Raw genomic sequence first — 16233 nt, forward strand, 5'->3', positions numbered from 1 at the left:
TCAATCTCTCTGTGAAATTCGTAAACCCTGTTGCATAGAGAAAGAGAGAGAGAGAGAGAGAGAGTCCTTTTTTATTCTGGTAAAGCTTCGTATCAGACAAACACACAACAGTGACCAAATGGCTGCCTCTTTAGCATATCCCTTCTTCTTCTCCTCGTCTCCTTCATTTGGGTTTTGTCAGCTTGTGATTGGAAGTTCATGAAGAAGTTCATGATGAACTGGTATTCAAGCCTCAATGACCACAACCCAGAAATCTTCGAAGTTTAATTCTCACGCAGGGTCAGTCCCCATCTAGAGAAGCAGTCGAACTAGAAACTAGGCAGGAATGAGTCGAGAACAGCCAGAAATGTCGCCGATGTCCAAGAACACGGCTGCCCGAGACCAAACCCAGAAACCAAGTCATTAAAACCTGATCAAATTCAAAAAATAATTGCACAGGCTTGTTGGGCATGACGAGGAGATGAGATTTCATACCACAGCTAGCCAAAATGGTGGTCGGAATTGCCGGGAATTGCAGAGCTCGCCGGAGAAGTCTCGGAGCTTCCAGTCGTCGTTACTCCTTCTCCGTTCAATGCATGAGTGATCCAAAGGCACAGGGATGTAGGCAACGCAGAGACGAAGGGAATGGTGGCTGTGTGTGGTCGGGCGTTGTCCCTCCAGTCGGATTTCTTTTTCAGGTCGCGGCTGGTGTCCGGGTCAGAGAGCAACTAGCTCTCTCTCTCTCTCTCTCTCTCCCTCTGTTTTTGGTCTCCCGATCTCCTTGTTGGAGAGGCCTTGGAGGTCGGCGGTGATGGCTTCTTCGCTCTTGGCTAGAGCTCGCATAGGGACAAGTGTTATTGGTGAGACCAAAAAATTGGTCTCAAATTTTTTTATAATTAAATTAAAAAAAAAGAGTCAACACCTCAAAATATGCCATGTGGTTAGCTAGTTAAAGCCGTCATAGACGGCTATGACAGCGTGTACCATTGTTGGGTCGGGCTTCAAACTTGAGGTACCAAAGTGATAGTTTTGCATAGTCGAATACTAAAGTTAGGAGTCGGCCTAAGTTCGGGTACTGTTTCAAATATTTTCTCTTATAATATATGTATAAAAACTAGTCTCGTGAGTGTTCAAAACAGCCAATTTGCCCGGCACATAAGATGCCTGCAATACACCGGCCCCCTCTTCAAAGTTTAAGAACAACCAAACCTCCATAAAAGAACATTACAAGAAATATCTACGGAAAATACGGTAGATTAGTCATATAGTTATTAAAATATTTATATTTTCTTGATCTCCAGAACAAACTAATGAGATACCTTACAGCTTCAATTGAGCTACGTTGGTGAAGTGAACAAAATCAGGTGGAGTGAACAAAAATCATATATAGTTGGATCTATTGAAGAGTATGTACATGAAGAAATACCCTAAACACAATTTTTTTTTTCTTGTTCAAGGACGCTCATTGAAGCACCAATATTTTACCCCCTGTCACGTCTGTGAAACTCCATAGTCAAAAGACATTAGCAGATTCACCTCAAGCATTTCCCTTGGCAGAAGTAACATTGATGTCACTGACAACGGGCTGGCGGGTCACCTCATTGTTGTTGATGATTTCGGAACCCTCTTGAAGTTCACACTTTTTAAGATGAGATTCAATGATTGAAGATGGCTTCTCACTAGACCCAGTTTCAGTGGCCCCATTCTCAACAGGCTGCTCTTCCTTGTTGCAACATGATGTTGATGAGAACTTGAGCAATGGTTCCGAGTACACAACCATCGCATTGCCAAATGACTCTGAATCCTGACTACAATCTGAACCATTTATCATACAACCACGACCGCCGTCCAAGGTGGAACGATTATCAGCAGAGTAGCAGACAGATTGTGCTTACTTGTGCTTCCATTCTGACTTCCAATTTCCATTCTATCATTTTCTAAAATGATACCTGAAGTTTCAGCCACTACAACCATTTCTGATTGAACAGGCATTGATGGTCTGTTATAAACAGTATTGTCAGGGGATCTTTTGGAAATAACAGTAGGCGCAATATCGATATCATGGCTGTGGTTACCATTAGGATTGGTTAATGCGCAATGCTCCACAAAGTCCATTCCGTCCACACTTCCAATTTCCACGTTCTTATTTTCTATGACCCCTGAAACTTGCGGTTCAACAGGCACAGATGCAGATGGGACGGTATTCTTATATACTGTAATGTCATTACATAGTTTTGAAATAACGGCGGCATTGACGTCATGGCTGTGGAGATCATTAGAATAGGGCACTGTGCATTGCTCCACAAACTCCATGGTTGAACAAGGGATGTGACGGGAGAGTGGATCCGTACTCATTACATTTTTTTTGCAATTTTCATCAACATATCATCCTCATATTCACTTGAATTAGCGATAGGATCATCTGCGGAAAGCAAATCTTCAGTTTCTGTGCTAAACAAGAGCCTCTGTCTGCTTTCTGAGAGGACATGGCCAGACACAACATCAACAGAATGTAACCCAGGTGGAGAAATACTCATGGATGAGGGTCAACATCCATCTCAGAAGAAATGATTTCTTCTCCACAACCGTCATTATATATGCCATTTCCACATGCAACCCACAGCAACATGCTCATCCGCTCAACTATTCTCAAGATGAGATAATACTTCTTCACCTACTGGGCCCACATTTACTAATTCTGGATCATCATCAGCTAAAGCTGCCTGATCCATTGTGATATTGCTGCTTTCCAAATTAGGTCCACTTAACTGGTTCTGTACAAAGACCGCTAAAGAAACACCGTGATCAAGAATAAAAGAATCATGAGGTGGGCAACGGAGCATATCAAGCAAGGCCAGGTGGAACTGCAATAAGCTGACAGATGGCACGGGATGACTTCTTTTCCTGCAGACACTAATAACCTTGAGTATATGCTCACACAGGTTCCCCATTTGTGCTCAACTGCAGTTGCAAATACTGAATTGTGAACCAGGGTTCCAAACAACATAGGCTTTTCTTGAGCAAGCTGGTCTGTTACTTTTGCACATGTGCCTTCATTGACAACATTAGAGTCTGGTATCTCCAAAGCTGTTCGCCAACATGTTAAACCGCTCACCCACTCATTTTTCCAGTATCGTGCAGAAAAATAAAGAATCCGGTAACACAAAAATAACTCAAGGTACACCTGTTTAAGGAAAAGTCAGTCACAGTACTATCTTGACTTTTTGAAAAGAGTCTCAGGATGATTGAAGGTAGCATAAAGTGCTATGAAATTACCATTAAACTTCTCAGACTCTTCCTCAGTCATCAACACCTGAATGCCTGTATACGTTGTTGTGCTAGAAGCATAAATTTTCTTTTTTGCCTCTTACACACTGAGTCACAAATAAAATAACCAATTAAAGTTCCATAACCAAATAATCGATATTGTTCGATATATTGAAGCAGAAAAATGAAGCAATGAGGCATAAGTTGGCAATCCAAAACAATGTGCTTTAATCACTGAATGCATCGAACAAACAATGAACCATACACAACCAAGCATTACATTACATCCGAAACAAAACCAGAAAAACAACCAATCAGGCAATTGGCGTCAATCAACTTGCAATGATTAACACAGCACTCAAGCATTAATCATAATTTCATGACAACGTGGCAAAGACAATGGCATGCCCAACAGAGATATTCCAGAGACAGAACAAAATAACTAGTTACAGTACCACATGACCCAGTTCATTCTTAAGCAAAATGAATCACATAGCAGCGAGCTGCTAACTCACCCTAATTCTCTCCAATTAAAGAAAAGCTTTTGAGCTGATACATAATAAACAATTAAAGTTTCATAAGCTAAAGAGTAAACAGATGCAAATGCCGGAAGCCACTACCAATCTAGAATCTTTGACACCTGCTCACATATGTTTGATGGCTTATCCTCCAGAGCAAGGTAATTCTTTTTCCCAATTGGTGACCACTTTTTTCTTACATTGTCGACCACTTTTTTCTTACATTGTCAGAGATGTTTAAGATTGAATGTTCAAGCTTTGTAAACCTTTTTTTAGGTTATGATGAATATAGACTAGGGATTAAAGATTTCCCAGGGTTATTTCTTTTTAATGTTAATGATTCTTCCTGAATGGTCAAGTTTTATTGATTGCTTTGTTGTAATTTTGATGTTGATTAGCAAAGCTTTTTCATCTTTGGGTTTCTCTGTGCCGGTCTTAGGTTCTGAAAACAAGTTGGATGACTATGTTATAGATTATAATAGCTTTTAATCCCTTTTATCATAAGTTTTCTGTAACTGATTACCCTACTTCTTTTCCATGATCGAGCTTCGTTGCTGATCGTTTTTCTTTGCATTTTTCAAGTGAGGCTAACTTAGTCTTCTTTGGGGACTTTGAAGAAAAGAACAGAATTTTAGCGGGGTAGAGGGAACCCAATCATAGTAAGTGCCTATTTCTTCGGTTATTAAGTTTACTGATGGTACTGCTACATGTGAAATACATTGACATATCTAATATCCCAGTGACTTCACTGATTTGTTCCAACTCGCCTGCACAAAGTATTTCAATGACGTAGCAGCTTTGCAAAATCCGAGCCAAGTTTACATTTTCATCGACTATGAAATTTGGGTTTGTATTTAATTATTGTTTCATGGGAATTGCAGAAAGATTTGTTAGACATGCCTATATGATTGCTCAGTTTAAGAAATATAGTTTAAGTTTTGTAATTTAGGGTTCAGTTGCAGTTCTGCAATCTAAAACATTTGGTAGCTTAAAATCAAGATTTGCAATATAAGATAGATAAGCCCCCTTTCATGTCAAAGCTCGGTTATGTTTTTCTTTGGTCGTTATAGGGTCTGAAGACTTTCAATTTGTCTAATTTCTGTTCGGTATGGTTTGTTGCAGTTAGCTACCATTTGACTGGATCCAGTGGATTACTATTTGATAGAGCGCGCATGAATTCCTCTGCTAGTAATTTTTTTTTTCATCGATCAACAATGTTTGATTTTTCAGAGACGTAGCTTTTTTGGTTTGATTAGGTAAATATTTGATTTAACAACTACATATCTGTTCCCAACAATCTGATTTGTAAAGGAGGCATTCCATTTTAGCAGCTGGGTTGTCATATAGTTATAGAGGCATTGCAATGATTATTTTCATTGGGATATATAGCACCAAGTACACCAAATTTCAGCATCTTTATCTTTACGGACTTGCATGTTCGATGATCAGAACTGGGCTATATATGGGCAGAAATGGCCGGCCAAATACCGCTTCCTCTGTTTGATGACCAATTTAGAAATGTGTTATTACTTGAAACATAATTAACAGAATAAAGAATGATTAAGAAATAGAGAATTGAATAGATCTAGAGATTTTCTGGTTCTTACTTCTTAGTTTCATTTTAAATTATCTGAGTTTTCATTTAGCATCAGATTTCATTGCATTGTTGGAAAGTCTGAAAGAGCTGCACTTTTTTTTGCTAGATTTTGGGTTTATATACAGGTTCTGTTTTACAGAGTTCATATTTCCTTGCCTGAGTTGAGAGCTGGGGTTTTACTTTTGGTGTGATTGGAGGAATGGAAAAGCACTATGGATACTCTCTCTTTTGTTTGTGGTTTATTGTTGTAAATAGTTATGGCTAATATCATGTAAATAGATGGAGAGTCATATATGCCTTTCACTATAGATTAGTGATTGATAGAATTGTGAATAGGAGTAATTGACGTTGCTATTAAACGTTGTCCATTTGCATACATCATGTACTCCTATATAAACCCCCTCATGGTGAGATGAATAGACACACCATATCTCCATGCGTCCAAACTCTCTCTTTTTCTGAAACACTTTTGCTTTCATTTTATAACACGTTATCAGCATGAAGCTCTAACCCAAGCCCTAGCCCAAGCCCTAGCCAAGAAAAAAAAAACAACCCCCCTGCTGCAGCCTGTTTGCACGCCACGAAACCTCTTGATCTAGACCTCAGATCAAAATCTTTCCTTCATCAAAGTTGTTCGTCTCTGCCTCTTCTATCTGCCCTCCAAATTTCAGCTCTATCGGAGTTGTTTTGAGACTTGTACATCATTCGAAGTGGGAGCTATTCAGAAGAGGCGAATAGCTCTTGGATTGGCTGAGAAGACAACCTTCTCAGTTCTGCACACATAAGCTGAAGATTCATCCATCCGTCATCAAGTAATATTTTCCAAAACCTAATTTTATATTCATTCTTCTTGCTTATTGTGCCTATTGATTGAATATGAAAAATCACCAAAATGCATGAACCCTAGCAAATGCTACATGATTTATTTACTTGGTATACGTATTTGTATATATTTGTTCATGTGTTTGGGATTGTTTGATTGGAAAAGAAAAGAGAAAAATTTATGGTGTTCATGTGTTTGGGATTGTTTGATAGGAAACGAAAAGTGAAAAATTTATGGACTGCAACTATATATCTATAGTAATTCAACAAGAAAAAAAAAACAGATTGTGCAGTTGCTGGGATTCGAACCCAGCTAAAAATAGGTTCCAACTCAACATGTTGTCCGCTATACCACTATGGAAAGTTAGTATGTATTAACATTATTTAGTATTAATTCTGCCTGAAGCAGATTTGAGGCCAATTAATTGGTGATTGATTAATCCGTGCGTTGATTTTGATTGATTTCTATCCAAAGCAATTACTATAGTAATTTATGCTCATTACCACAATCACTTCATAATTTATTCTTTCTTATTTCATTATTCATTTTAATAACGTATATTGCGTTTATTACTATAATGATTTTGTGGTGTTACTTGCTTATCTATTTGCTCATATTAATTATATGAATATTTTAGTGGCTTAAAAAAAATTTCCTTGCACTAGAATATATATGAATAGAATGCAGGTACTTAATGAACCAGAAGTTCACACATAAATATTGAACCAAAAGATCATACATAAATATTGAACCAGAAGTTCACACGTATCGAACCCGTAGTTTCGATAACATTGAAAGGTTATGAATCTTTCCAAGTAGGCACACCCAATTCGATGCGATGTCTAGGCAAGATACAATGAGGCTGTGTACTTAAGAGAGCCTCGCTCCACCCAAACCTCATACTCTTACCTGGTCGTATTTAATTGGAGTTACCAAAAGGGTTGAGAAATAACATTTCATGAATATCGAATCTGTAATTTCGATAATGTCATATAAGGAACTTGAAGTTTCATTCATTAATTCACCATGTACATGTTTAATCCTAATTTTCATACCATGTTATAGAACCTGAAGTTCTTATTGATTGCTTGTGGAAATTATTACCCATAGCACTAACAATTATCCTTTGAATCCTTGTTGAGAATGTCAAATCTCAACAAGCTTCAAGCTCCATTTGACTGCAAATAAGATGAGATCAACGATTAATGCTGACAACATCGCCCCTGAAGATATGAAGGCAAGGGCTATGATTTTCATCAGGAAACATATGGAGGAAGCACTCAAGGTGGAATATTTAGCTGAAGAGGACCCATGGTCCCTGTGGGTCGCTCTAGAAGAGCGATTCAACCATCAGAGGACTATCTACTTGCCAGAAGCAAGGCACGACTGGCAGAACATACGTTTCCAGGATTTCAAGACTGTCAATGAGTATAACTCTGAAATCTGTAGGATTCGGTCACTCCTAAAATTCTGTGGAGAAGAGCTCACAGAAGCTGATCTATTGGAGAAAACTTTCTCCACCTTTCCTCCTTCCTGTATGGTCCTGCAGCAACAATACAGGGAGAGAAACTTTGCTAGATTCTCAGAATTGGTCACCGTCCTGTTGCTCGCTGAAAAGAACAACGACCTACTTTTGAGGAATGATCAAGCAAGGCCCACCGGTACCAGAACAGTTCCTTTGCCTGAAGCAAATGCTATTGCCCATCGCGAAAATAATCGCGCAAGGAGAAACCGGGGTCGTGGAAGGGGAAGGAGGCCTGAACGTCCGAGACATGGAAGGAGAAATGGGCCCAGAAATGCCCCATATGACCGTGACCACCAAGGTAATCGCCCAAGGGGTCAAGGAGGACGTGGACAAGGCCCACGTGGTGGAAACAGAAATGCCCAGGTCCAACAAGCTCAAATTAGAGAGAATGTTGGCCTGGCCCGTCACCCTCAAAATCAGCATAATCTATGTTATAGATGTGGAGGCACTGACCATTGGTCTCGCACCTGCCGTGCAACAAATGAAGAGATAGGAGAGTATCACGCCAGACGCGGAACTCGAGAGGCCAACCTTGTGGAAGAGTCAGTTCCTATGGATACCACCTTGGAGATTACTGATTTCCAAGCAGCCAATGGGTACATCGAGGATTGAAAACTAGAGAACATGGACATAATAGGCACTTGTGCCATATCTATATTATTGTTATGAATAATAGTTTATATTTCCTTTGGATTATCTTTGGTGATTTTTGGGATATTGGTTTTATGAGTTGGTTATGCTTGGATGTTTAATTCAATAAAGTTATTTATTTTCATACATGTGATCCATTGAATTAAATTTATGAATAGGCATGTCTTGTGGGGAAGTTTGTTGTCTGGCTGATAGTGCTACTACGCACACCATACTCCGAGATAGGAAGTATTTTACAAACTTATTGCCTACTCATACCTCTGTGACAACTATATCAGGTCAATCCAACCTAATAGAGGGCCATGGCAAAGCCCATTTTATGTTGTCCAATGGTACTGAATTTACCATTAATGAGGCCTTATATTCTCCACGTTCCAGAAGAACGTTATTGAGTTTTAAGGATATTCGAGCCAACGGTTATCACGTTGAAACCACTGAGGAAAATGAGTGGAATATCTTTGCATAACCTCCAATTTGTACGGCCGGAAGCGTACATTGGAGAAGCTAAAATGCCTTTCGAGTGGTCTCTACATGACTACCATAAGATCAATTGAGGCAAATCACATAACTAGCCAGAAGATAACCAATTCAAGCAACTACTTACTTTGGCATGACCGTTTGGGACACCCAGGTCAAAGTATGATGCGCCGTATCCTAAATTTATCCCATGGGCATCCACTTACCAATAAGGATCTTGTGTATAGTAACACATTATGCCAAGCATGCTCATTGGGAAAATTAAATGTAAGACCATCATATCCAAAGACTGAAAAAGACTCCAACCTTTTCCTACAAAGGATACAAGGGGATATATGTGGACCTATCCAACCACCATGCGGACAATTTAAATATTTCATGGTTTTGGTTGATGCATCGACAAGGTGGTCACATGTTACGTTATTGTCCACAAGAAATGCTGCGTTTGCTAAACTCCTTGCCCAGATTATTAAATTAAGGGCTCACCACCCGGATTATCCAATAAAGTCTATAAGACTTGATAATGCTGGAGAGTTTACATCAAAATCATTTGATGATTATTGCATATCCCTTGGGATTAATATTGAGCATCCAGTTCCCTATGTTCATACCCAGAATGGTCTCGTAGAAGCGTTCATTAAAAGATTACAAATGATCGCACAGACCTTGGTAATGCGCACCAAGCTTCCAGTATCTGCGTGGGGCTATGCAATTTTGCATGCAGCTATGTTGGTCCGACTGAGGCCCATTGCCACCCAACCTTATCCCGCGTTACAATTGGTTACTGGGTACGAACCTGATGTTTCGCACTTACGCGTATTTGGGTGTGCAGTTTTCGTGCCAATTGCGCCACCACAACGTACAAAAATGGGTCCTCAACGAAGGATGGGCATATATGTCGGTTATGAATCCCCATCCATTATACGCTTTTTAGAGCCCTTGACAGGCGATCTCTTTACAGCTAGATTTGCGGATTGTCACTTTGATGAGACAGTCTTCCCGCCGTTAGGGGGAGATAAGAACGTTACCGTTCCTGATGAACGACGTGAATTGACGTGGAATGTCCCCACTATGTCTCATCTTGATCCCCTAACCGTACAATGTGATAATGAAGTGCGGAGAATTCTAGATCTACAGAGGGTAGCCCAAAATATGACAGACGCTTTCTCTGATCTAGCTAAAGTGACGAGATCACATATACCTGCTGCAAATATGCCTGCAAGGATAGATGTCCCTGTAGGACACGTCACCCCAGATGGACGAGGTACGACCATGGTGGCTAACCAGTCATATGTCCCTGCCCAGAAGCGAGGAAGACCACTAGGTTCGAAGGATTCTTATCCCCGGAAGAGGGTAAAACTGGCACAAACCAATCCACTAGACATCGCGATCTCAACTGATCCATCTCACGAGACAATTCCGGATTATGGGTCCGTCCTAGAAGAGACTACGTTGGGGGACGCTCCAACGTCTGAACCCACTCCCGAGAATAGAGAAATCTCGGTAAATTATGCATGCTTAAGTGAGATCTGGAATCGGAATGAGATTATCATCGATGATATATTTGTATTCGCAGTAGCTACCGAAATTATAAATAGTGATGACATCGAACCTCGCTCCGTTGATGAATGTCAACGTAGAGATGACTGGCCAAAATGGAAAGAAGCAATCCAGGTCGAATTAGATTCCTTGACAAAGAGAAAGGTGTTTGGACCTGTAGTCCCCACACCTCCCCATGTTAAACCTGTAGGATTTAAATGGGTATTTATAAGGAAGCGTAATGAGAAAAACGAGATTGTGAGATACAAGGCTCGTCTAGTGGCGCAAGGATTTTCTCAACGCCCTGGGATTGATTATGAGGAGACATATTCTCCCGTAATGGACGTCATAACGTTCCGCTACCTTATCAGTTTGGTAGTTTCCGAAAAACTGAGTATGCAGCTAATGGATGTGGTCACAGCTTATCTCTATGGGGATCTTGATACAGAGATATACATGAAATTTCCTGAAGGACTTAAGATACCCGGTGCAAATAGTTCTAGACCACGGAACACGCTCTTCATTCGTTTGAGGCGTTCACTTTATGGATTAAAACAATCCGGACGGATATGGTATAACCGTCTAAGTGAATATTTGATCGGGATGGGATACGTAAACAATGAACTATGCCCATGCGTGTTTATTAAGAAAACAAGTTCTGGATTTGCAATTGTGGCGGTCTATGTCGATGACATGAATCTGATTGGTACTCCTGAAGAGATCAAAGAAACCGCAAAGCACCTGAAGTCTGAATTTGAGATGAAAGATCTTGGGAGAACGAATTACTGCCTTGGCCTGGAGCTCGAGCACCGTGATGATGACATTCTGCTTCATCAATCAAACTACATCCAGAAGATGTTAAGACGTTTTAATGAGGATAAAGTAAAGCCCTCAAGCACTCCCATGGTTGTTCGAAGTCTAGATCCTAAGAGAGATTCGTTTCGTCCTGCAGATGATAACGAAGAGATATTGGCACCAGAGGTCCCATATCTAAGTGCAATAGGCGCATTATTGTACTTGGCTCAATGCACTAGACCAGACATTTCATTCTCTGTGAACTTGTTAGCTAGATATAGCTCTGCGCCAACACGCCGCCACTGGAATGGCATAAAAGACATTTTTCGCTACCTTAGAGGTACGACCGATATGGGCTTATTCTATCCCTATGCATCAAGAAATGGACCAAACCCCCTTGATCCTCAGAATGATGCTCGCCTTGTTGGATATGCTGATGCAGGCTATCTATCAGACCCGCACAAGGCGCGTTCCCAAACTGGTTATGTCTTTACTATTGGGAATACTGCAATTTCTAGGAGGTCTACAAAACAGACTCTTGTTGCTACCTCTTCGAATCATGCTGAGATTCTAGCTTTTCACGAAGCAGTACGTGAATGTATATGGTTGAGAGCCATCACAAAGCATGTTCGAAGCACATGTGGACTGTATTCCACTACTGATGAACCAACCACTATCCACGAAGATAATACTGCTTGTATTGAGCAAATGAAGACGGGTTTCATCAAAGGAGACAACACCAAACATATTGCACCGAAGTTCTTCTTCAATCAGCAGCAACAAGAGCATCAGAAGATTGAAGTCAAACAGATTCGATCTGAAGGCAATCGTGCAGACCTCTTTACCAAGTCACTACCAAAGTCTACATTCCATAAGCATGTTCAAGGTATTGGTCTACGTAAACTATCTGAATTACCTAACATGCAATTTTCAGAGGGAGTCGAAATCAGGGGGAGTATCCTGAAGCATACCCACTTGACCATCGTGTACTCTTTTCGTCCTTTGTCCAGGGTTATTTTTGTCCCACTGGGTTTTGTTACCTGGCAAGGTTTTGACAAGGCACATCTCTGGCATGGTCACCCCACTTACTGCATCCTGAAGATGCTTTGATTTGACATATATGCATTTGCTCATCTTTTCCCTTCGACCACGGGTTTCTCCCACTGGGTTTACCGGGCAAGGTTTTGGTGTAGCAACTCTAATGCATACCTCTCGTAGACATACTATCTACTTATGATGCTGATAAGAAGACTTCACCTATCTCTGTTGTGATATGACTACTCCACATTCACGCCCGTTGTGCTCTTTTTCTCCTTCGACCAAGGTTGTTTTTCTCCCACAGGGTTTTTATTATTTGGCAAGGTTTTTGACAAGGCAACTTAGAAGCGCTCAGCCTAGGCAACACTATTGACATGAAATATCCAAGGGGGAGTGTTGTAAATAGTTATGGCTAATATCATATAAATAGATGGAGAGTCATATATGCCTTTCACTATAGATTAGTGATTGATAGAATTGTGAATAGGAGTAATTGACGTTGCTATTAAACGTTGTCCATTTGCATACATCATGTACTCCTATATAAACCCCCTCATGGTGAGATGAATAGACACACCATATCTCCATGCGTCCAAACTCTCTTTTTTTCTGAAACACTTTTGCTTTCATTTTGTAACAATTTTGTGTTTTTATGTCATTGATTGTTTTTAGAAAAGTTGTTGTGAAGTATTGGATAATTGAACTTGTTACTGTTACAGGAAAATTGACATCTTCATATGTATGTTTAACTCAGATGGTCATCTGCTATTAGATAGTTTGCTGAGTACTTGCTTTCGTTTATTATTAACTGTGCTTTACATTCATAACAGGGACTTCCACTTTTTGAGGTTTCTATTAACATTGCCCTACTGATGATAAAGTGCTCAAAGTGATGGTCAATTGAGAGAATCTGCATCCATTCAAAATATGTAGTATATTTTGTAATATGCTATATTCTTAACATAAGTTTAAACTCAAGTTTGCTAGAAATTGTACTTGGTCTGTAGCAGATTGGATATAAAAAGTTTGTTAAAACCCTTTCTATTATCTATGATATATATGCAGTTTCACCTGTACTTTGAGGTTAATATTATTTTTGCTAAAGTCATTTTGTTAGTTGATCATTTTTGGATTATGAGCAGCCAGGAAACCTCTTTGCCACAAAGACTTTTATGGCAGGTTATGTGCGTCGTGAATGACATATAAAAATTGACAAAAAAGCTTTTTACAGCTTGCAAATTGGGCTCTAAAAAATTGGGCAACTACTTCTTTTACGGCATGCAAAAGTGTGCCATAAAAACAGTCTTTTACGGCGTTCGTCGTAGGCCGTGAATAAAGTCTTTTACGGCATGCCCAGTGCGCCGTAAATAAGTGGTCAGAGAGTCATTTAAGGCGTGCTTTCTTGACATTCACGGCGTGCAAACATTCCATAAATCAAATTGGATTATTGAGGAATGTCTTTTACGGCTCCGACATTTACAGCCTACTTTTTTGCGCTGTAAAAGGGTATTTACGGCGCACATTGTGGGCGGTAAAAGGCTGTTTTTGGTGTAGTGCTGATTTGATTCGTTCTCAATAGCCATGAGATGATCATCTTAGGGTGATCCTTTTGGCGACGGATGCGTATTTTTGATTTTCCAATGGATTTACATCTTTCATTAATGGAAATTTTTTGAAAGTATTGCTCCTTTACCATATTACTATAATTAATCATTTAATTACTATAATTATTAATTATAATTATTACGATAATTAAATTAGTATTTTAGTACTTTTTTTTTAACCAAAAGATTAAAATAAAAGGGTTTCCATTTATGTTGTATTCTCTTTTACAAGTAATGATAAATGGTGGAAATGTTTGTAATTTCTATTTTTATTTAAATAGTACAAGGGGCGGATGTAGCCAAGTGGATCAAGGAAGACTAGGACAGTGAAGAGGCGTGTGTAAACATTGAAGAGATTTCAAGAGAAATAAATAATTGAATGATTTGATCAAATAATAATACTATGGTTTGAGAGAAAGTAACAGTATCTACTCGGACACTATAGTGGAAGTGTGTTGAATCAAGAGTAGACAACAAGCGTCGTTATTATGGACGCTTTATTTTGGCCCCACTTATGAAAGACCAAGCCGATACAATAGGCATCGTGATGCGAAGAGCTTTACTCTGAGAAACAGAAGGTACATGTACTACACGTGCAAGATCTGAGAAAATACCACACGAATATTCTACCATCATAGGTAATATTCTACCATCGTAGGTATTCAAGAATCTGTACATGAAATTTTAATGAATTTAAAAGAAATTGTATTGAGAAGTAATCTGTATGGAACTCGTAATGCGTCTATTTATGGCAAAGGTCCTGGGTATGTAACTGCTCAAGACATCATTTTACCACCCTATGTAGAAATTGTTGATAATACACAGCATATAGCTAACCTAACATAACCAATTAATTTGTGTATTCAATTACAAACCAAGAGGAATCGTGGATATCGTATGAAAACGCCAAATAACTTTCAAGACGCCTCAATGAAATCGGAACAGTTCCCTTTGTTTTTATATTACTACATTTGGATGAAATCAAATCGGATTCAAATATTTTTTATTTTTCTTTATTGATTCCTGTCAAAAATAAACAATTAAAGTATTTCACGAAGCTATATTTTTTATTAGAGATTACAACCCGGAACAAAATGAGGATAATGTATTGGCAAGAATGTTAGACCACAAAGAAGCAATCCTGTGTTAAGAGCTAAATTGGCTAAAGGGATGGGTCATAATTATTATGGAGAACCCCCATGGCGATCTTTTATATATTTTTCCAGTAGTAATTTTAGGTACTATTGCATGTAACATAGGCTTAGCTGTTTTAGAACCATCAATGATTGTTACCATGAGTATTTTTTTTTTTTTGGAAGAAAAAAAAATGCCTGCAGTAGAAGGACTAATATATTATTTCTTTCACCGTTCCAAACATGCCAATATTAGTACTGATGGTACGTAAATGTAATTCGTTGTTCAAACAACTATTTAGAGTTCCTAGAGTCCCCTGTAAGACTTTTTGAAAAACCCATTGTCAAACTTGATTAATTGCTCTAAAAAGAATATCGTGAGAAATTTTTGAAATTTCACGATATTTCTGGAAATATTCAAAATTTTCGTGCAATTCCTGATATTCTCCTGAAATTCTGAAATTATCGCCACCTCTCACGATATGGGGCTCATGAAAACTAGTCATTGTCCTTATCCAATCCGACTAAACTGAATAACATCCAAAGAGGAAAACTTTGAAAATTTATAGGGCCATCGATCGCTCTTTGAGTCTTTTCCCTCCATGCTTATAAATCTTCTAATTATCTAATTTGCTAACTAGTTAATATTTGGCTCTATTTTTCTACATTTTTTTCTTTTTATTTGAAGACCGATGTTTTTTAACATATCTATTTAATTGTAAAATATTATTATAATTAATAATTAACTCTCCTAATCTCCTATTTAAGTCATTTATGAGATTTCTCATGTAGAATTTCATATCTTTGTCATGTCAATGTATCTTATTATACTCCAAATTATTATAATCATTAAACAATAAAGTTTTTGATTTTTTGAAATATTATATGTAACTGATAATGTAAACATTTCATGAAAATTCATTAATGATTTTCATGTTACTTCCTAAATTTCCATTATTTTTTTCAAAAATTTATTTAGATCGAAATTTATTTGATATTCATATTAAAAATTTTCATTTTTTAGACTATCAATATTTCCTCCATATTCAATATTTTAGTCCTTGCCATCAACTGGCTAGCTAGTGAGTGTGCACCTTTATTACAGCTACGATGCACCCTCTTCCAAATTTTTTGCAAGAAAAATCATGGGCCTGATGAGCAAAGACGGCCCATTGTAACTTTGGGTTCCGGTTTGGTCACAGTAGAGAGAAGGTGGCGGGAGAGAGAAGGTGGGCGGAAGAGAATCACAGAGTAGCCACTAGAATTGCAAATGATATGAGCTTCATC

At 38.7% G+C, this 16233-nt stretch overlaps 1 protein-coding gene across 1 annotated transcript; it reads left to right on the forward strand.

The window, feature by feature from the left end:
- The first annotated feature begins 7373 nt into the window (after positions 1-7373).
- On the forward strand, positions 7374-8321 carry LOC112164446. The gene has a single exon (XM_024300638.1). It carries the CDS (start codon positions 7374-7376, stop codon positions 8319-8321), a length of 948 nt encoding a protein of 315 aa, XP_024156406.1.
- The last annotated feature ends 7912 nt before the right edge of the window (positions 8322-16233 follow it).

This window comes from Rosa chinensis, chromosome 5 (assembly GCF_002994745.2).
Source record: "Rosa chinensis cultivar Old Blush chromosome 5, RchiOBHm-V2, whole genome shotgun sequence".
Classification (NCBI taxonomy): Eukaryota; Viridiplantae; Streptophyta; class Magnoliopsida; order Rosales; family Rosaceae; genus Rosa; species Rosa chinensis.